The sequence below is a fragment of the Capra hircus genome, chromosome 5, assembly GCF_001704415.2.
Source record: "Capra hircus breed San Clemente chromosome 5, ASM170441v1, whole genome shotgun sequence".
Lineage (NCBI taxonomy): Eukaryota > Metazoa > Chordata > Mammalia > Artiodactyla > Bovidae > Capra > Capra hircus.
Genome location: NC_030812.1, coordinates 23776945 through 23798977, shown reverse-complemented (window position 1 = coordinate 23798977; position 22033 = coordinate 23776945). Strand labels below are relative to the sequence as shown.

Genomic DNA, 22033 nt, shown 5'->3' with positions numbered 1-22033 from the left:
GCCCAATGCTTCCCATGTCAAGGTATTTGACCCCCTGACAGAATAATGAGGAGGAAAGGTCTTTTCCATTTTGAAGAAAAAACACCAAGTTAACGGAGAGAATTTCCTCAAATTTAAGTTTCTCTCACAAGTTTTTCTACACTTGCTAGCATTTACTAACACTTGTTCATGCAAAAATCAAGTGAGAATCTGTCTGATTCAGCCCAGAACGATTGATTCCAGTATTTTAGGTTTAATGTGTTTCACAGGTTTTTGGTCTTTCTGGCAAAACGCCCATGAATTGTAGCTTTGTGGACAGTGATGAAACATTCCCACTACTGTGCCCCTCTAAGGAGAGGAAACAGGCGAAGGTTTGGGGGTTGAGCAGGAGGATGGATTTTAGTTCTTTTCCTGTTATGTCAAGCTCTAGATTAAGGGCTGGCGACATTTCTGTAAAAGGCCAGACAGTAAACATTTAAGACTTTGAGCTTTATATCCTCTCAACTGCAACTACTCAACTCTGCCATTGCAGCAGCAAAAAAACAAAACAAAAACAAAAAACACACACACAAAGTAACTGAACGGGCATGGCTGTGTGCCAATAAAACTTTATTTATAACAATCAGCAGAAGGGCCACATTTGGTTCACAGGCTCTTGTTTGCTGATTCCTGCTCTAGATAACATCAAATGGGATGTTGACTTTAACAATACAAGACTAATCTAAAAAATGTCTTTATCTCCACTATGATTTCCTATAAAAGTTACCATTCTCTGAGGAGTACAAATATAAATTTAAGAATCCTTAATGATGAAGTAATAGAGTCACATTTGAGCCATAAAGAAGAAAATTAAGTACTTTTGTATTTAGGTAACTAAATTATTTTCTAATCCCATGACTATGGATGTGAGAACAAAGAGTACAAAGAGGAAAGTCATTTAAAGCACTCATTTAAGGTTAATTTTTCATTTTCCACTGCCTGCCATCAAATAGGATGACTTAACCTCAAGTGATTATAAAAAATGGTTTTGCTTCTGTGATCAGAAAGCTCAGAACTGTAACTATGGAGTTAGTAGTGGTTTCAGTATTATTGCAAGTCATAATGGAAATGATTTGCACAATGGGAGAGAGAAAAGGGGGGAAAGCTTAAGAACTGTTAATTAACTTTACTGTTTGGCCACAAATGCTAGGAGTATTAAAAAACAAGATTGCTGAAGAGCAAACATCAGGATTTAATGAACAATGGGATGTAATTGAAGTAACAGAGAATGACTTAATCGGGACAGTGGGTTGTTTAATTATGGGGATAATGGATCTTCTGAAAGGACAAACTAAACGGAAGAGAAGGAGCTGGGGCATGGGGCGCAGAGCCACTGTGTTGAAGGAAACTTGTCGATGAGCAGCTCTTGCTAGAGACAGTTAGAGCTGTATCAGAGATGAAGTAGTTTATGAAACATGACTGTCCCCAACATGGTGACTATTGTGGAGAAAGGGCTGGTGTGGGTTGGCAGAAACCTGTAATAAATCATAGCAGCAGCATCAACATTTCTGAAGGTAAGTATCTGTGCTTTTTCAAGATTTTCTAATAATCTTAAAGACTTTCTCATAGATATGAGAATGAGGGCAATAATATGTTTGTCCGAACAGTGTCTCCCAGGGCGCCAAGATGCTATCTCTCAGACACAGCCGACTGGCAGGCTCATTTCCTGGGTTTAAGAGTTCAAAAAACCATTTCTCGCTGAACTTTGATTGTAAGTCAAGCTCCTCTTGCTAATTCAGCATGCTTGCTACGAGTTATTGGGTTTTCTCATCTCCTCCTGAAAGTGAAGCAAATGTCCTTTCTCCCATGTGGTCCACTTTCCCGGAACTGAAATCCCCATTCACTCCCTCCTCAGAAGTTTCAGGCGATCTGCTCCAGAATCACTCTCTAGACACAGACCGCCTTGAGGGAGGGCCCGAGAGGCTCCAGCCGCAACCTCAAACGTGCTTAAAGGAGGTAAAACCACAGAGCAGCAGGCTTTACTCCTCGCCCAGCTGTCAACTTGGAATGCCTGGATGTTCGAGTCGTGTGTGCGTGTGTCTGTGTGTGTGTGCCTGGATGTTAGAGTCATATGTGTGTGTGTGTGCGCCTGGATGTTCGAGTCGTGTGTGTGTGTGTCTGTGTCTGCCTGGATGTTAGAGTCATATGTGTGTGTGTGTGTGCCTGGATGTTCGAGTCATGTGTGTGTGTGTGTCTGTGTCTGTGTGTGTGTGTGCCTGGATGTTAGAGTCATATGTGTGTGTGTGTGTGCCTGGATGTTCGAGTCATGTGTGTGTGTGTGTCTGTGTCTGTGTGTGTGTGTGTCTGGATGTTAGAGTCATATGTGTGTGTGTGTGCCTGGATGTTCGAGTCGTGTGTGTGTGTGTCTGTGTGTGTCTGTGTCTGTGTGTGTGTGTGCCTGGATGTTAGAGTCATATGTGTGTGTGTGTGCCTGGATGTTCGAGTCGTGTGTGCGTGTGTCTGTGTCTGTGTGTGGGGTACGTGTGCTCCCCTGATTCTTCCATCCGGGAGCTTGAGAACATTATGGCGGTCTGCCTCATTGAACACCAGTCTGCGGTCCCCTGGTAGAGGAGAGTGGGTTTCTCCTGGTCCTAGAGGAAGTGACTTTATGGGGCTTTGCTTACATCTAAGAAAGGCAGAGGAGTTTTCCTCCCAGGGCACAGCAAACAAAGAATTACTTCTTGGAGCCCATGTGTTACTATAATGATTTCACGTACAAGCAATTGGTAGGATGTCTTTAATGTTCTAGAAAACACTCCACACATCAGAAGAACACATTCTAATCTTTAGAGGTGTCAAACCTAACTTTTAGGCTGTTGGACGAGGTGCTGTGTTTTTGAACATTTAGCCAAACAGGAGCTTGGGGGCCTCTTTTTAAATGTGCCCCTGACATGGCACCAACCTCTGCCATTTCAAACCATTCTGGTGGCTGCTCTTCACTTTTCCCTCTGACTTTTCTTTTCTTGAAAAAATGTACACCGCACAGACACACACACAATCGAGTTTGTTCACCACACCTTGGTTTTCAATTACATAAACCACCTCAGGCAAATTTAGAAAATCAAGACTTTAAACCGCCGGGTGTATGTACAAGCCTGGGGAAGTGGGGGTAAAGTGAGAAAGAAGGGGAGGGAGGGGGAGAGAGGAAGGAAGAAAATTTAAAAGATGATGGTTAAGGCTGAGGGGACTCGCCTGAAAGGAAATGAAAAACCTTAAATTTTTTATATTGACCTTCTGCTAACATTTTGTCACACAAGCACAGACCGGATCAAGCCTCTCTGGAGCTCCTAGTATAACCATTCACCATGAAAGAGGTTTGGGGCAGCTCCAATAACGGTATTAAAAATCAATCTTAAAGTCAAGGGCCCTAGAAACAAGAGGCCTGCCCCTTCCTCAGTCTCAATGCTATCTACTGGCAAATCCGTATTCAAAAAGGAAGATTTATGTGGATTTTGGAAAGCATAATTTTCCATCAACCTTTTCCCCAGGGGCTACAGAGGAAAAAAGAAGCTAAGAGTCGACACAAATTTCAACATCAAGAAACATTTTGATGATGAGTTGAGTGTTAACAAATCAGAGACACATGGTCTTAATTGACTGTGAAATAAATAACGTTTCAAAATGAAAGGGGAAAAAGTGTTCAGATGTAAAGCATCAGAAAGGACTCAGGCCTTGAAAGCCGCTCCAGGCATTGAATCCTCCCCACTCCCAGTTCCATCTTCTCCTCTGCTCTCTTTCCTGTCAGGGGGTTCTGTTTTCATGAAAGTGAGACCCTGCTGGCTTCCCCTGACCTAGATTCACTTGTAAATATTTCTCTTTGGGAACCTGTGGAGCTCCTAAAATGTTCCAAAGCAAAAGCATGAACATCTTCAGGGTTAGGATCCAGGCCCTGGGTCTGAAGACAAAACCCTGAATCAGCGAAAGGAGAGTCAATGGGCCCTGATGCAAGTTCATCTTTCATTCTCCCGACATACCAGGGGGATTCTTCCTGCAGGATGAACATCAGGATCACCTGGAGCAGTTAAGACATCTGTCTGTGCCCTGGGCTCCATCCCCAGAGTCCAACGGAGTTAGTCCCGAGGGAAGGGCCAGGTGAGGGTGTGTCTGGATCAGCATTTCTAACAAGTGCCTGAGGAGATTTGAATTACATTTAATAACTCTACACGGCACTTATGTGTCCAGCAATGGTCTAAGTGCTTTCTGCCTGTGTATGGTGTGTGTGTGTGAGTTGCTCAGTCTTGTACAACTCTTTGAGACCCCATGGACTGTAGCCCTCCAGGCTCCTCTGTCCGTGGAATTCTCCAGGCAAGATACTGGAGTGGGTAGCCATTCCCTTCTCCAGGGGATCTTCCCCACCCAGGGATCGAACCCAGGTCTCCTGTATTGCAGGCAGATTCTTTACCATCTGAGCCACCAGAGAAGCCCAGAATATCAACCCTTAATCCTTGTGACACCCATGAGATAAGCGAGCAACATGATCACCATCCTCATTTTATATGTGAAGAGATAGAGGTACAGAGAGGTTTCCAAATTTGCCAAAAGCCACACAGCTATCCAGAGGCAGAGGCAGAATTCAAATCACCTGGCTCCTGAATCTACACTGAGTAACCACTCTATCAGTGACTGCAGTAGCTGCAGAAAGCTGTTGAGAAATGTCAGGTTCTCTGGGCACACCCCCAGACCTACTGAACTAGAAACTCTGGGGTTTAATCAGCTCTCTAGGGGCCTCTGATGCACGCCAACATTGGAGAACCACTGCATCCTTCGGGGAAAGAGGGGAGCAGGAACAGAAGTCAGAACTGGCGACTCTCTGGCCAGCCTCCCACCTTGTGGAGGGAGCTGAGCATGTGTCTTCAGTGGAGGGTGACCTCCATTTGGCAATGACCAAGAGCTCTATAAAGCTTACCGAGGGACTATTATCCCACCAGAGGACACAACCAGAACACAGTCTACAGCACCGTGGTGCCTGCTCCAATTAAGGATAGATTCTTCCAGGATGACACTGCAGTGCTCGCCATCCACAGCAAAGCCGCAGGAGACTCAGCCCTTTCACTCAGAAATACCAAAACCCCACTGTAATTTTTTCCCTCCTTCCCCACTCATGAGATTGTGAGCAGCTCAGAATCTCCATAAAGCCAAAGATCAAAGCCAAAACACAGCCATCTCTTTTCCAAGCTTCTATTAACAGAAAAGCACAGAAAAATCCAAAGTGATTTTGGAGATACTTGCCACGCTTGACTCTCTAAAATTCCTGACTGTGAAAAAAAAAAAAAAAAGTCTCTTTTCCTTTAAGGAAGGGAAGAGGGTGGGTGGGTGGAGTGGGGATGGGAGAAAAGGAAGTTCTTGAATGGGTGAAACCCTCCAGCAGCCAGGCAATCATCTTACTGTCATGATTTACAGCATCCCTCTAAAAATATCTATGAGATCACAGAACATTAAGTGCATGACACCAAACATTTGTAACTAATCCATGAAAATAAAGTAAGGGCGTCAGGTTGCAGGGGAACACAGTGGAATTTGTCTTCCGTTATCATTCTAAAATAAGACGGCCTCAATTTGGTTGAAATACATCTTCACACATTGTCTTCCAGGGCAGAGTCATTTGAGAAATTCTGATTGCAATTCTAAATGCTGAATAGGGAGTACTTTGCATTTCCTTTGATGATGCTGAAGGCCATAAGCAATCCTGATATTAAAATCTTTGGAAATTGATGAGTTCCTCAGGCATCATTATAATACTTTTCTCCCCAATCAGAGTAATTAAAATCTATTATGTGAACACGTGTTAATATTTTATCAACTACTGTTTTTAATTAACTAAAAGTCTGAGGCCTCTCACAGTAGTCATGACATCATTTCAAGTGACACTCTCTCCCCACCCCCCAACAGACACTGTCCACCCCACCAGCTTCATTGCAAACTTACCACAGTACTGAATTCTGGAACCTGCCACAGCAGCCAGTCCTCATTAAGGGTGTACAGCGCTTTGCAAGTGATTACATCGACGGGGCCCTTGTTTATTTTTTGGTTCAGAGTTGTCACCAGCAAATAGAATGGCTCCCCAACAGTCTCCTTGGAAAAAGATGTAAAAGTAACAGTTTTTGCCAGAATCCACTGTACTTTCCAAAGAATGAAAGTTTCAGTTTATGGCACCATGACAAGAGACAGGAGGCAGTGTTCTCTAACAATCAACATGAAACTCTCAAGAAAATACATATTGCTCTACTTAGGACTGGGAGCAAAACTCAGGAAGCTGCCTCCTCTCCCTAGCAAACACGTGTTCACACACACATAAACACATACACACTTTCTCTCACTGCATTTACAGTTGATAACAGCATGCAGTACACAGACTGATCATTCTTTTATGCGTTAAGCTTCTCTACTTCAGCCTAACTCTCATCAGCTGGCCTAAGAACAGTTCGCAGAGGTTTAACCTTTGTTTACATTCCTATTTAACTGCCCCAGTTTTTTTTTTTTTTTTAGCATACTGAAAATAAATGGCAGGATGATTAACCTTGGTAACTAGAATAAACATAAGAACATTTTATAAATTTATCTAGGAGGAAATTTTGGTGTTAACAGCTTCTCATAAAGGAAGTGGCCTTTAGTTACACAATCTGCAGCCTCTCCTGCTCATGAGCAAGCCAGCCCCCAGTGGTTCCTGGACCCAGCCATCATGGTCCCACCTGGGTACCTTTGCTAGTACAGGCCGCAGAGGAACCCCGTCTCCTTCCTCAGGCTAGATCCGATTCCATTACTCTAAGGATCTTCCCAAGCATTCTGATAACTTCCTCCTGCACTTGTTTTTTTTTTTCTGGATCAAGGGTGTCCACCCTTGCTGTTATAGAAATGCTTCAAATCTGCAGCCACTTTGTGCTTGAATGGACTCAGAGCAGCCCCAAAGCGGGAGGCTTGTGTGCTGTGCTCTCATGCAGCCTTCCAAGGCATGTAGCCCTGGGTTGACTATCGTGTAGAAAATAAACGAAGTAAAGAAGCCATCCGTGATCAAAACGATATTATTAAACTGAATTTGAGGGGGAGGAAAGACTCAGGGCCACAACCAGGAAGTCAGACTGCCTAGGTGATGATGAACAGCCAACCATGTGACTAGGGCCTGAAGCCCCAGTTTACAAAGTCAAGCTTCACAGCCAATGCATCTGGCCTGGAAAGGAAGATTTCACCGAATCTCTCACCTGCTTTCCCTTGAACAGGTAAACCAAGACATCTTTGAAGTCTCTTGGGATCCCACCCCACCAGCCCCCATACCATTCTCTACACTGCCAGCAGGGGCGCATCCCTCCTCCGTCCCTGTCCCTGGCTTCCTGTCTCTCCTGTGCCGCCCCACCCGCCCCTGGGCCCCCGCACCACTTCCCTCTCCCCTGCTGACAGAGCCTCTAGTCGCTTCCTTACTGTAGGACAGGGCTGGAATGTTCAAAAATTTCCCAGGTGGGGAGAGTGCTGGGACTAGAACACGGCATTTCAATTCTCATGAGAAACTTCCTTTATTTAGAGGTTCACAACCACACGGCTCTCTTCTCTCTCCCTCCACCCCCTTAGGTAATATCCTGACCGCAAACCTAGAACCTCACTTCTCTTTGCTTCTAGCCCACATCAGAGATGGGGATAAGCACCCTTGGGAGGGGGCTGGAGGCTTCTGTAGAGGTCGGCATTTGGGGGCCAGTGGGCTCCTCTGGGCTGTGCAGAGCGACAGCTTCAGACTCAGTGGCCCTGTAGTCAGAATTCTCCGGAAGACTGCAGCTAAACTCGGATAAATAACATCTCATCTGGCATTGTTATCCACACCCGTGGTTCGAAACCTGGAGAATCATCACCAGAATCCCTTGGGGCTGTTATAAAAATAACTCAGACATCTGGATTCTACTTTAAATGTGGGATCTCTGGAGAAGAGGTCTGAGCGTTGGTAGTTTTAACACCTTCCCAGCAGATTCTGGTGCATGGCCAACTTAGGAAAACATGAGGCCATGGGGTTTCTTTGTCACCACTGAACACAAGTTCTAAGTTGTGTTAGAACCTACTCAGACCAGGATGCACACAGCTCCTGGGGAGCCGGCCTTCAGAGCTCCCTTTATGGAACTGACCCCACCCTTCCCATCCCGTGATGGGAATTAAGGTTGGCCTTTTCACCGTCCTTTTCTTCAGGAGACCAGATTCTCTGGCCATAGCTGAGCTTGAGGCTTTTGCACCTGTGATCTCATTCACTACTCCACCCCACCCCACCCCACCCTGAATCCTTTCCTAAGCCTGAAGAAGGTGGCCTCCCCCTTGAGGAAGCAGTAGGCGGGGTGGCTAAGAGCTCTCTGGTGTTGTCACAGCGCTGTGGGATCTGTGAGCAGAAAACTCTCGTCTATTCTGTGCACCCCAACTCTCCGGAATGCAAAATGGTCATAAAGGTCCTCACCTCATGGGATTCAATGAGAAAAAGGAAGCAAAGCTCTTAGCACACTGGCTGGCACATTCAATAAATGGCAGTTATTATTAGTACTTGACCCACATGACCTTGGAGGCACAGAGGAGGAAGTTACCTGGAGGTCACAGAATTCATGGCCCAAGCAAACGTTTGGGTCGGGATGGGGAGATAGGGCAGGCAGGAGGACTAGGCCATCAGAGCCCTGTGCCCTTTGGGCATGTGGAGGGGGAAATCAGGCCCTCCACGCCAGAGGGAATTGTTCCCCTGAAAATGAAAGTATCACTCAACTGGCTGAATGCCACTTCCTCCCCAGGGAGCACGCTGCCCCCTCCCTACCCCAAGTGCTCAAGACACCCATGAATCAGCACTGCAAAATCCTGATGCAGAATCCTCTGCTCAGAGGGGCCGTTTGGGCTCTCAGCCCAGACTTTGGGGACTCCTGACCTCTTTAATGGCCAGGCCCCTCCTTCAGTGGGAAGATGCCCAGATGGGAAGGACCATGCCCAGAGCCACAAAGCGAGCTGGGCTGAGATGAACATCTAGCCAAGACTCCTAGGCCAGGGTTCCTTCTGCTCCCCTCTCCCACATTCTCAAAGGCAGGGTGATGGGATCACCTGCAGGAGCCTGGAAACCGGGACTGCCAGACCTCGCCTTGAGTTTCTGAGTCAGTGGCACTAGCGAGTGGTGGGGCAGGGGGTGCCTTTTGAGACTAAGACCCAGGAACTAGGTGAAGGCCCTGCTACCTCTTCCGAAGCAGCTGTGGCTGAAGCTAGGGAGCCAAAAATATTCACCCCAGAAATAACTGCTCCCCATCTCCCCAAAGCATATGATGATTTATACCAAGTAAACAGAAAAAAAGGCAGATTTCATCAGTCTTAATAAATGGGTATTGCCTTGGGAGAGAAAAGGGTTGGTAAAGAAAAAAAAAATGTTGTGCCTGTACTTGTAAGATTGCGTTAAACTCTAAGCATAGTCTATTTAAGGCACTGCTTTTTGGATCTAAACTTAAGCAGCACTGTTAAAACCTGTGGCATAGCAGTGTATCTTATTCAAACTTTAATTAGATTTCGGAACCAGCTACAAATACACAATTATGCAGTTTTGCTGGAATCTGGATGGCTGGTGAAATTAAAGAAGGATAAGAACCTCCTGCACCAGGGGCCTTAGAGGGTTGAATGGAGACTGGGTTCAACAGAACACACTTCTTTTCCTATTAATATTTCATAATAATAATGGGCACAATTTATGGAGTGCTTCCTCAATGCCAAGCAATTGCATACATTTTTTCATTTATGCTTCAGAACAGCCCTAAAACATTCTTCCATTCTACAGGTTATAAACCCAAGGCTCAGGCTGGTCAAAAAACCTGCTTGGGGCCTATAGTAAGTGGTAGAGTCTAGTTTCAGACCAGGCAGCAGACTCCAGAGTACTCCCTCTTACCTATGGCATCTGTGAAAACCTCATGTAAGAAAAGATTTCAAGATTCGACTAGACTACAACCATATTTCCATAGAAACTCTCACAAAGTGAACTCAAGGGGTGGAGGGCTCTTTGGAGACTTGCTTTCACATGAGATGACCACTTGGATTTGAATGTCATTAGCTCATGTGGTAAGTAAACAGCAATTTCCCAGATGCTCAGAGGCTCTGAAAAGAGTGTGTTTTCATCAGTATTTGAAATATGGGGACTTCATGGCAGTCCAGTAGTTAAGACTGAGTTTCCAGTACAGGGGCATGGGTTCGATCCCTGATTGGGGAATTAAGATCCCATATGCCACACAGCACAGGCATAAGAAAAAAAGAGAAAGGAATGTTCTCTCCATTCAGTTCAGTTCAGTTCAGTTGGTCGGTTGTGTCCAACTGTTTGCGACCCCATGAATCGCAGCATGCCAGGTCTCCCTGTCCATCACCAACTCCTGGAGTTCACTCAAACTCAGGTCCATTGAGTCAGTGATGCCTTCCAGCCATCTCACCCAGCATGTGTTAATTAACCATGTGAAGATGGACGTAAAAGCCAATGGGTTTAAAGTCTCAGTTATGTAAGGTAAGTTCTAGAAATCTATTATACCACATTGTGCCAATAGATAACACTTGTGTACACTTAAAAATCTGTGGGAAGGGTAGGTCTCACATTGACTGTATTTCTTAATACAGTTTTTAAGAAGAGAGAGGTCTTACCTGAGGAAATTCTAAATGAATTACACTTGCACAGGCCAGTCAGAACCAAAGCAAATTTTCTCTTCCCCTCCATGTGCCCCTGGTGAGGACCAAGACTAAAAGCAGTCAAATACTGACATCACGGAGTATGCAGGACTTATCCCGGCAAAGACATTAGCATCTGCTGAAAGTAACTGCTTACCGTCTTACTTCTGACACCGCCGAGGGATGTGACACTTACCCGCAGAAAACCGGAAAGGCAGACAGACATCCAGTTTGTGAGGAGCTTCTCCACCACGGACTCTGTGCGTCTGAGCATGAGTTTAGGTTGCATGTTGCTGCACTGCTCCATCAAGTCCCTGGTCAGCACCTCCAGGATGCTGGTTAGGTAGACCAGCTTGGTTTGCAGGGCAATCGTTAAGAAGGAAGCAAACAGACACCTGTGTAAAACCAGAGCCTGGGTTACAAGAGCCAAGACATGGAAGTGTCTGCAACAGATGAATGGATACAGAAGATGTGGTGCCTATATACAATGGAATAATATTCAGCCATAAAAAGAAGGAAATCCTGCCATTTGCAATAACATGGATGGATCTCGAGGGTGTCATGTGAAGTGAAATAGAGAAAGAAAAATACTGTATGAGTTCACTTAAATATGGCATATGAAAAAAAGACTCAAACTCAGAGAGAGAGATCAGATTGTGTTGCTCATGCTGTGCACCTAAAACCTCTACAGAGCTGTATGTCAATTATATCTCAAGAAAAAAAAAAGATACACAGACGATGGAAAAAAGCACATTAAAAAAAAACCAGAAAAAAACAGAGCCTTGGTTAATTAGGGTTAACCATCATCTGTGGCTTGCTTGGTGTTGATAGCCGTCTCCAGGGAAACATGAGGGGCCCAGCAATGGGGTGTTAACAGGATGCCTCCCTGTGGGTGTTTTTTTAACATCTAGGTTTCAACTACCTTAGCCTTCAATCCATAAAAACCACATATCAATGTTAACTTCAGGTCATTTTATAGGTTTTCAGCTCTAAAACTTCAAACTAGAGCGGTAACAAGAAGTGAATGTCTTCCCTGAATTTTCAGTGTTTTAAAAATAGAAAACAGCACTTCTGCTTTTGTGACTCAGGATTCATGTTTCTTTCTTGGTGTTGGGGATTTTGGGGGTGCTTTTTTTGGGGGGGGGGTCACATGTGTGTGTTTCTTCAAAATAGAACTTGTGTTAGGGCACTGTGTTCTGAAGTGGAGACGCTAAGACTGCATGGCCACCCAAAGAGCCAGCCGCTCTCTCAAAAGAGAGATGCGGGCTCTCAGACACCAAGTCCAGGCTGTTGTTTGCAAAGGAAATAAGAGGCGCAGATTTTATCCTCTCTCCTTAATCACTTTCAAAATAGAAACAAATTGCCGGATACCTGTCCTTCACTGAAAAGTTCTTCTGCTTTTCAAGAGTGTGGATAACAGTCACAAGGAAACTTTTATTACAAATCAGGGCATCCAAAGCTATGAGGCTTTCATTCTTGTCGCTGGCATCTCTGTTCTGAAAAAATATAGAATATAATATAAATAAATAAACTAACAGTTAGAAAGTAGATCCACAATGGGGTTTCAAGACAATGAATTATTTAATACCAAATCTGTGATCCCCAAATGCCCACAATAACAATTCTAAATAATGATGGAGATGATGATGGTGGTGATGACGACACTATGAGAGTCAGGCAGTCATGGGCTAAAAATGAAAACTTATAGACTTACATGCATATCTTCAGTGAAGATGTGGGTGAAGCCACCTGACTGAGAGGAAGGAGACACTTTAATTATTCATAACATCCAAATGAAATGAAGAGTGTTTTTTTGTTATAATACCTGAGTTCATTTTAATAAAGTAGAGACACAATTTGCTAATCTGAAGAGCCCCTGGGCGTATACTCACTGCATGGTCTCTACATAATAAATAATTATTCAGCTCTCAAGAAACACCAGTGATTCCTGAAGGCCTCTAAGAATAATTATCATTGCATCAGTCCCATTTTTTGACAGATGAAGGTATTTAAAAGAATTGATTCAAAAGTTAAAGAAGTGGTGGTGAAAAGATTATGCAAATGTACAGACCACTCCTCAAGCAATTTACCTTCTAAGGATAAATACTGAGTTGTATTGGTAAGTTTATGCAAGTCCTCGCTTAGAAGTATTTACTGTCTCAATACACAATGTTATTCAGGACCGAATGGAGAGGGGTGGCTAAAAGCTAGAATCTGGAGTCAAACGACTTGAGTTCCAGTTCTGGTTTCATCACCTGCTGGTCACATGACTTTGGACAATCATTGAACTTCTCTGAACCTGACTTTCCTCATCTGCAAAATGGAAACAATAATGACTCCCACCTCATGGGTTAGGTGTGAAAATAAAATAAATGAGTGCATAGTAAGGTTTTCACATCAGCTATCATTATTAGTTTTTTTTTTTTTTTAATCACTAACAGCATACTAAACCACAATGCCATTGCCCTGTTGGTTTCTAAAAATATTTTAAACTGTTATGCTCTGTAGCCCCTGAATATAAACTTTGAAATTTGAGTTTCTGCTAATGTATCATAAATCATATTGGAATTAAATGATTAAAATTTAAAAAGCATGATGTGTAACACTGAGTCAATGGGATGAAAATATAAATTTAAACATTGTTATTTTTAAATGTTTTCATAATCATTGAAACCATTAAAGTGAATTTCTTCTGTAGAGAATTTTTGCCTTATATTTTCAAATTTGTTAGCCCAAGCAGAAGACCTTAGACTATTTTGGTTATACTCTCCACTAGTAATAAGCAGAAAAATCGGACCCCAGGTTTGCGTTTTCTAGTTCCTAATATTTTTCTGCTGAACCAACCTTATGTCAATAGGCAATTTAAACAGATTAATTCTTGACCTCAAATAGGGAAATACTGCTCTGGCTCCCTGGGTTCAAAGGCTCCTTCCTCCTTTCATTCAAATTCCTCTCCTCCAGGTGGTTAGATGCTCTGCTTAGCCTTATGTCTTTCTTCTATTTACAGCAAAACAAAGTTGCTGATAAAATTTAAAGCAAGGCTTTTACATCCAAAAAAACCCAACTAGCAGGGCAAAAAACTAGGAGCTGGTAATGCCTTGGTCTCTGAGAAGCTACCATTTCCTCTGGGTTTTGCATGTTGTTATTGAGTAGGTATTCATCACTCAAGTTCTCTCCCCACTTCCCAACTTCCAGGCCTAGAGGATGTTGGTCCAGATTTATCAGTGAAGGGCCTATTCATCACTGGGACTTCAAAGTCTAGAATGCATTTCAACTGGTGTCGTCATAGAATACCTTCCCCTGTTCTCACTTTTTTTCTTAATTATTATCAATTCAATTTTAACTCAGGTCTTCACAATGGGGTTCTAACAAATGTATGTGCTTGCTTTTCCTGGGTCTCCCCGGCTCCTTTGAGATGCTACATAACCCTGAGTTAAATCATTTGCCTTCGCAAATGTCTTTAAGATAATACAGCATTGTGTCTGGGATTTTTTTTTTTTTAAACACTCAAAACAGTGTTTTTTACATTCCTCAACTCAATCTTGCTCTTGATTACCGAATTTAGAAGACAGGAAAACTTTTTTTTGCAGGCCACAGATTACTCTCTTCAGCACTCTAGGGCAATTATTAACTATAAAAGCCCATATAGTACTCCTGTAGACGGTAGAAATCTCTTATTTTACTGCTATTAAATTCTTAATGGGGATCTCAGATAGCTGGGAAATAGGACTCATGGTGCAACCTTTGCTGAGGTCAGGCACAGTCATCCTGACTCAGGGAATTAAACTCCCCTCCCCAGGCGGTGCTCTGCCGTGGAAATGGAGGAGTGCCAAATGGTAAGTCTCAGTGCCTGATATTCTTGGAGGATAATTTTTAAAAAAATATTCAAGTGCAAAAAGTTAAGGTCTTATTTCTAGCCTCCTTGATTTACTACACTAAGACTTGGACCAATATATATATATATATATGGTAGGTGTTTTATAGAGGTACCCCAACCTCCAGACACAGCATCACATATCATGGTGTCTGCTTCTAGAATGATAGAGAAACTGAAAATTGCTTACTGCCCGTGTCTGGGTTTCTGAACTCTAGGCTTCTGGCCAAATGAAGCTGAGAAGTTGCTGGTAAAGTAATACAGGCCAAATCTCTCTTTTGGCCTGGAGAGATTTCTGGCTTTGCTTAGGAATCTAGATTTAAATCTGATAATTGGTGTTGATGTGTTCCAGAGGCTGAGCCTCAATATGGTCACCAGTTCTGGACGAGGAAAGGGCAGTATGGAAGGACTGGGGTATCAGGATGTTCAGGCAATGGCAGGAGGATGAGCGTACATTGCCAAAGACTCAGGAGGGTGAATGAGGAAGGCTATGTGAGTGGGTGAGGAGATGGAGGTGTGAGAACGTGAAAACCCAAAGGCTTAAGGAGACTATTCCTCGGAGTCCTAGAACAAATTAATTAATCATCTCATGCAGCTCTTTCTGCTAAATGAGGGTGACACCGTCGCATCAGCTGAAGAATGACTGCTGACGAGAACCGTAAAACCCTACAGTGCTAAAAACGGCTGCTATTAACTCAAACCCTACGCGTGTCTAGGTTCCTCCCTCTCGGCCAATGGCACTTTCCATCTCCAATTGCGAAGTAATGGTGAATAATCCAGTGGCTGCAATGGAAGTCATGCAGATAAACACAACAAATTGGCCAGCCCACAATTTATTGATTTTTAAATAAACTAGCTCACTTCCCAAGCTACAAATTCAGTTCTAAACTGGTAGTAAAATAAAGCAAAAATCATCACTCTGAACTTGTGTCCCTCCTAGGTTTTTGTTACTGGACAAAGAGTAATTGCCAGCGACCCATCACTGCTTTCTACCCTCATCAATCCAATTAATAGTTCTCCTCCTCCCCACTCTGCTCAGATGTAAGCCATTATTCTGTACCAAGCACATTATCTGCAGCTGCCTTGGAAGCAAACACCAGTTTTTTTGACAACAGCAACAAGCACCTTCATTATTATTCAAGTCTCAACCTTAGGAAGATGATCAATGCTCTTTTACCTCGGGGAAGAAAGTTCTCAGAGCAAAATGTTTGTAGTCAAGGAAGGGAACAGTTCCAAAACTATCAACCACATCCAATTTATCCATCTGCAGCTCAGCAAAGCCTGCGAAACAGAATCCCAAGAGCAATATTTTAACTCAACCAACAACGGATAAGATCTGCTGCTGTTTTGTCTAACACAGAGTATGACCTTGCTTTTCATTAAAGAAGAAACAATGGATAATTACTTGGTTGGCTGCGAAGAAACTGAAATAAAATACAAAGCCAGGCCTGGACCCTGCTATTCAGCTGTCTTCCGTCATACAAATGGCTCTCATTAACGTGGCTGGTTCCATTTAAGGGTAAAAAAAAACAAAGACGATAAAAAAGGCTTGTTTTTCTACAAACACAACTTTGGAGCCTACCATCACGTATCTCTTTCCGGAGCTCGCTTTCAAGGAGCTCCAACTGTTGGCTCTGCTTGCGACTCAGCTCCTTCGATTTGTGCCTGGTCACCCCCACGGCCACTGCGGAGAAAGAGAGCCAGCCAGAGATTGACAGGTTAAAACACAGCAAGGAAAAAAACGGAACCAACTTTCATAGTTCTTGTAACAGAGGGAAAGCAAGAAAGACTAGCATGGAAGAGGCAGAATCTCTAAGAAGAAAAATTCCTAGTGAAGGGTCACTCTAGACAGGAAGATGTTCACCTGTAACAGAAAAATTAAAAAAAAAAATTACTCATCTTCAAAGTAAAAACTAAATCAAATAACCTTCACTTGTAACCAAAGATTCCAGCTGGCTGAAAAGTAATGAAACAAGCCAAGTCTCCCTACAGCCACAGGCCACTTACATTGTTCTGTTCTGTTTTAATGTTTCTAAACATCCCTGGAGAAATAAAGTTGGAACCTTAAATGCAGAAAAAGCCCCACAGATCCACAGTGCGCTACGCGAGTCAAACTTGCATAGATCAAGTGGATGACAAGATGAGTGGTCCGCAGAGAAGCCCCCTGTCTGGATGTTGCTTCCTTCTCCACTTCATTCTGCTTCTAACCTACACTGCAGAGGCAGCACACTGAACAAGTTTGGCACTGGTTCATGTCCCCGCTCTGCTATCAACTAGCTGTGTGACCTCAGGTAAGTTCCCTGGCATCTCTGCGCCTGGCTGCCTTATGTTAAAGTGCCTGCCTCCTTGTGATATTGACAGTGTTCCAATAAGCAACTCACAGAAAGCATTTGGAGCCTCTTTTTAAAAAAGAATATGTAACAACTGTCCTTACTATTGTCAACTGTCCTTATTCTTCTAGAAATTTTTTCTTCTCTTAATAGAAATTTCATGATAAAAGGATCACATTACCAGTAGATGCGAATGGTGCTGGAGGAAATAAAATTCTACACAGTAAGTCACCTCCATACCATCGTGTTCCATTCTGATGGTGGGTTTTTAAGTGCACTCTGTTCGTAAGTCCAACAAAGTTAGCCTAGGTACCCAGCTAACACAGTACTGTACTGTAACAGGTTTATAATACTCAACAAAAATAACATGTACATAAAAAACCAAAATTAAAAAAAAAAACATTTTCAGCAGTATGGTACAACAACCATTATTCAGGGGCTGACATTCATATTCACATGTTTGAAAGTTCACAACTTGAAGGTGTGTATGTAGGGACTTACTATACAGCTCTGCACTGGACTACTTCACAGTCAACAGTCTTAATGATAACATGCATCATGCATCTTCAAGAATGGTGGAGCAGGCAGCAATTCTCAAATTGACTTGACTGTGGAACCCTTTCCCCAGGAGCATCACTTGGGACCATTGGTCCGCAGACCACCCTATAGGCAGCACCAGCTCACTGCTTGCAAAGGGAGCTAGCAGGCCACATCCCTCCAGTCACGGCTTTTTCCTGGTTGAAATCTCCAGGGGAAGCCACAGTGGGGGTGTTTCGTAGGTGGCAGCCCTAGGCCAGGTGTGTTTAGTGTTTTCACTAATGATCTGATTGATGGACTGAAGGGTACACTTACTAACGCTGCTAATGACACATGGTAAGAAGGGGAGGAGGACTTTGAAGGGCTTCTCAGGCACCAATGAAATCAAGAGCCACATGTCAAATGCAGCCCCCTTCACCTTAAAGAGCATCAACAGTTTTTACCAACAAAGTGAAGGGAGAGGAAGGAAGAGTCACAGGGAGGCCGGGAAGGGATCAGACCTTCCTAGGGAGTCACAGAGTTTACTGACTCCATGATGAGACTGTTCTATCGAGAGCTGCCTGACAGCAGTGGATTTCTCAAAATCGAGCTCAGCATTTAGAATTTACAAGTAATCTTATTCAAAGCCAGCACCAGCCAAGACCTTATTAATATATCAGGTCCAATTCTGGATTCTAGACGCATACAAGTGGTGGCCAACTTGGGAGAGCTTAACAAATACCTGACACAATCATCAACAAACAGTACAAAACAAGGTCTCTACAGAATGAATTCATTCCATTAGGCTAGTTAACAATACATATAAATCTTTTCCTCACTGGACCGGGAATTCCCCAAGAGAAAGGACAAGGACTGAACTCACCATCCCAAGGTCCAGAGTCTTGCACAGTTATCAGCAACATAACAGGTGCTCAATAAACATCAGGTATACACATGCATGCATGGATGGATGAGTGAGTGAGACAGTGAGTACAGGGAAGGAAGCAATGAGCAGTTATTAACAGAAAACCATCAGAAAGACGATGCCTGTACTAAGACAAGAAATTGAAAGGGCTCCATAGCTCTGGAGAAGAGTTCTCTCTCTCTCTTTTTTTTTTTTTTTCAGGAGGACAAGAGGAAACAAACAGACTTAAAGCGAAAAGCAGCTCAGAAACACGGGTCAAAAACTGAACGGCTACAGGGACCAGGCCCTCAGATGAGTTAAATGGCCTGTGTGGAGCAGTAAGGGAGCGGTGGGAAGGTGGAAGTCGCTCAGTCATGCCTGACTCTTCGCAGCTCCATGGACTGTAGCCCACTAGGCTCCTCTGTCCATGGGGATTCTCCAGGCAAGAATACTGGAGTGGGTCGCCATTCCCTTCTCCAGGGGATCTTCCTGACCCAGGGATTGAACCTGGGCCTCCTGCATTTCAGGTGGATTTTTTTTACCATCTGAGCCACCAGGGAATGGAAAGGTTGAGTCTGTGGCAAAAGCATGGTGAACATAAGCCCTCCCTCCAGACAGAGCTGCGCCCCAGCTCTAGCAAACCCATGCTATAGAAACATCAGGATCCAACGATCCAGATCTTTACAATTTTCAAGTGATTATAAAGAATATGAAGCATCTCATTTTAAAATGATGTCAGTGACTTCAAAGTTGTAAAAATGCTACTTGAGCCAAACAAGACACCTTGGTGGGCTGGAGTTCATCCAGCGAGCAACCACATGGGATCACTGTACCTGGATGAGCCGCGGGTCATCTTAATAGACCTTACAGATCACAATTCCAAAATACAGTTCTGCCAGAAAGGAAGGGCTGGGGTCAGGGGTGTGGATGTTACTGGGGGGAGAAGGCAGGATGAGATGATCAAGTCCCGGGAGCCCCATATCCCAGAGGAATTCCGAGGAAATCATGTAAATGGGACTTCTGTCATCATAATTCACAAGTTTAGTGAAGCAGAGTGGATTATATTTCTCAAACACCAAGGTATCATCTTTGTAATTCAGCCTTTTATTAATGAAGCATCCTAAAAAAATATTTAGGAAGGCCTCGGTGTGAAACTATTAGTCCTTTCCTGAAGTTTTGATTTGGGTTTTCATCCACTGATACTCAACTGAAGCAAACTGCCCCTGAAAGCAGGAAAGTCTTCCTGCCCGCCGAGAGGCCCCTGGGAATAATTTCTCTGACAAAATTAAACAGGGCACTTACCAAAAATGACAAATACTAGCAAGATGGGAAGCCCAATCAGAAAATACCAGGGTGAAAGAACTGACTCCCGTTCGACAGAGAGCTTCAGGTTTCCCAGTTTGACCTAATAGGACAAAGAGTGTCATTAGAGCCAGTCCAGGTGAGGAACACATTTCCCCCCCAACATGGTTTTCTCCAAGATACAAAAAGAGGTGGCAAGCTAGGCAGGATAGCTGAGTAGGTTAGCTTTGTGCACGCACGCTAAGTCGCTTCAGTCGTGTACAACTCTGTGCGACCCTACGAACGGCAACCTGCCAGGCTCCTCTGTCCATGGGATTCTCCAGGCAAGAATACTGGAGTGAGTGGCCATGCCCTCCTCCAGGGAATGTTCCCAACCCAGGGATCGAACCCACGTCTCTTATGACTCCTGCACTGGCAGGCGAGTTCTTTACCACTAGACCACCTGGGACCACCAGGGAACTCCCCAAAACTCGTCTTTAGAGGCAGCCCTTTGCTGCTCACCTTCAGAAACCTTGCAACACTGTCCCCTACCTTCCACTTCACTTTTCTTTATCAGTTATCTAACACATCTTCAGTTTATTTTCTATACTATACTGCATGCCTCATTAGGTAAGCTCCATAAAGGCTGAGTTTCTGGGTAGGGGGGCGGGTTCCGTTTTTTCTCTGCTTCATCCCTACGTCCCAGTGCAGGCATTCAGGGATGAGTCATGAACTATGAAGAATGCTAGCGTTTGCTCTTTTTAACTAACTTGACACATGGGAGCAGTTGTGGGTTTAGCTGTTGTTATTCATTTTATAATTATTATGACCTTCTTTACCATACAACTGATGCACCAAGGGAGGCTCAGTTAAAGCCAAGTTATCTATGGTCACACAGCTATTAACTGGTGCCCCTGGGACATGAACACATTTTTTGTTTTGCCTTCCAGTCTGATGTTCTCTTTTCTTGTCCTTTATCCATTTGTTTATGACTCTAGATGATAAAGCATTTTGGGAGGGACAGAGACCGTGCAGAGTCTCCTATGGCATGAACGCTACAAATGGAGGACTCCAATGTTTGCCTTCCCCATGGTCTCATGCCTTTATTATGAGACGTAAATACATTAGTGATGGGGCCCTCAAACATGTCTGGGAGAAGATTATATGCAGTGAGTATGACTTCGCAGTAGAGGAAGCAGCCCATGACTCATAGACTACCTGGTTTCCACTAGCCTCTACTGTTACTTTCAGCGCGCTGGGGAGACCCCATCCTGAGTTTCTGTTAAGACATGTCACCTCTGCATTCAGGCAGAGAATGACAGCTCATTTGTCAACAGGGTCTAGAGATTCTGCTTGCAGATGCTACCGTCTAGAACAAAAGACTGCTCTATGGCTAGAACAAAAGCTATCAAGACATTATTATTATAAACAATGGTGTGCTCAATGCTTTGCCATTCCAAGAGGCACATGGATGGATTCTGCAAGCTATTTTGGGGAAATAATGCTTGGGCCTGAGACACCAGCCTTGTTTATCTTCACTTAAAGTGAAGACCCAAAGATCCATAAAAGATTCTATCTTGGCTTCTGGTTTAGCCAAGGAATTGAGACAGTTAATTCTTGGATAGGTTGATAAGGAGTCCAGGGCCCCCAAGGAGAAGAGGGGTCTGGGACCCTTAAGGAGGAGAAAAGGACAAACTTTTTTCTTTCTACATTCCTTCATCTTGGTCACATAAGACTTTTTTCCCCCCTTAAGCTCTGAGTTGTTATGTTAACAATCTATTTCTTAAAGAAAGTTAGTCTTTTTTTAAGGCCAGAGCTAATGATTATACAACAAAGCAACTTATCTTGCTCAGGTGTATGTTTTTCCTTAAGTTCTGTACCAATGATTTTATGGGCTTCCCTGGTGGTGCAGAGGTTAAAGCATCTGCCTGGAATGCGGGAGACCCGGGTTCGATCCCTGGGTTGGGAAGATTCCCTGGAGAAGGAAATGGCAATCCACTCCAGTACTCTTGCCTGGAGAATCCCATGGAGGGAGGAGCCTGGTGGGCTACAGTCCATGGGGTGGCAAAGAGTCAGACACGACTGAGCGACTTCACTTTCACTTTCGATGATTATATAACAACAATGTATCTTGCTGGAGGACATGTTTCTCCTTAACAGGAACCTTCTGACTAATCCTGCTATGTTCAGATGTATGCTGTGAGAGTGGGTCTCAGAAGACCTTTCTATTGTTAGTAACCAATTGAAAAAGTATATAAGACGTTGAAAAGACTAGCAAGTGGGGAACTCTCCACTCCTTTCTGATGTCTATGTCAGAAGCTTTCTCTTGCCCTTTTTCACTGTAATAAAATTTCTGCCACACGAAGTTCTGAGTGTCTGAAGCTGAGTCCCTGGCCCTGAAGCTAACTCCTCTGGTTAGGAGATCAGGAACCTGGCATTGTTCGCGGTAAGCTATCAGAATCCCTCCAAGTAAGGTGA

The 22033-nt window shown here is 43.8% G+C and overlaps 1 protein-coding gene across 1 annotated transcript in view; it reads right to left on the bottom strand.

Annotated features, from left to right (window-relative positions):
* The window catches only part of PLXNC1 (plexin C1), a 155525-nt gene that overhangs the window by 34822 nt on the left and 98670 nt on the right, over window positions 1–22033 (bottom strand). Inside the window, exons 15-21 of the mRNA XM_013963727.2 lie at window positions 19577–19679; window positions 16107–16208; window positions 15702–15805; window positions 12365–12403; window positions 12022–12146; window positions 10847–11045; window positions 5944–6090 (exon numbers count right to left, since the gene is read on the bottom strand). Of these exons, the coding sequence (XP_013819181.2) occupies window positions 5944–6090; window positions 10847–11045; window positions 12022–12146; window positions 12365–12403; window positions 15702–15805; window positions 16107–16208; window positions 19577–19679 (819 nt within the window). The remainder of the gene's footprint in view (window positions 1–5943; window positions 6091–10846; window positions 11046–12021; window positions 12147–12364; window positions 12404–15701; window positions 15806–16106; window positions 16209–19576; window positions 19680–22033) is intronic.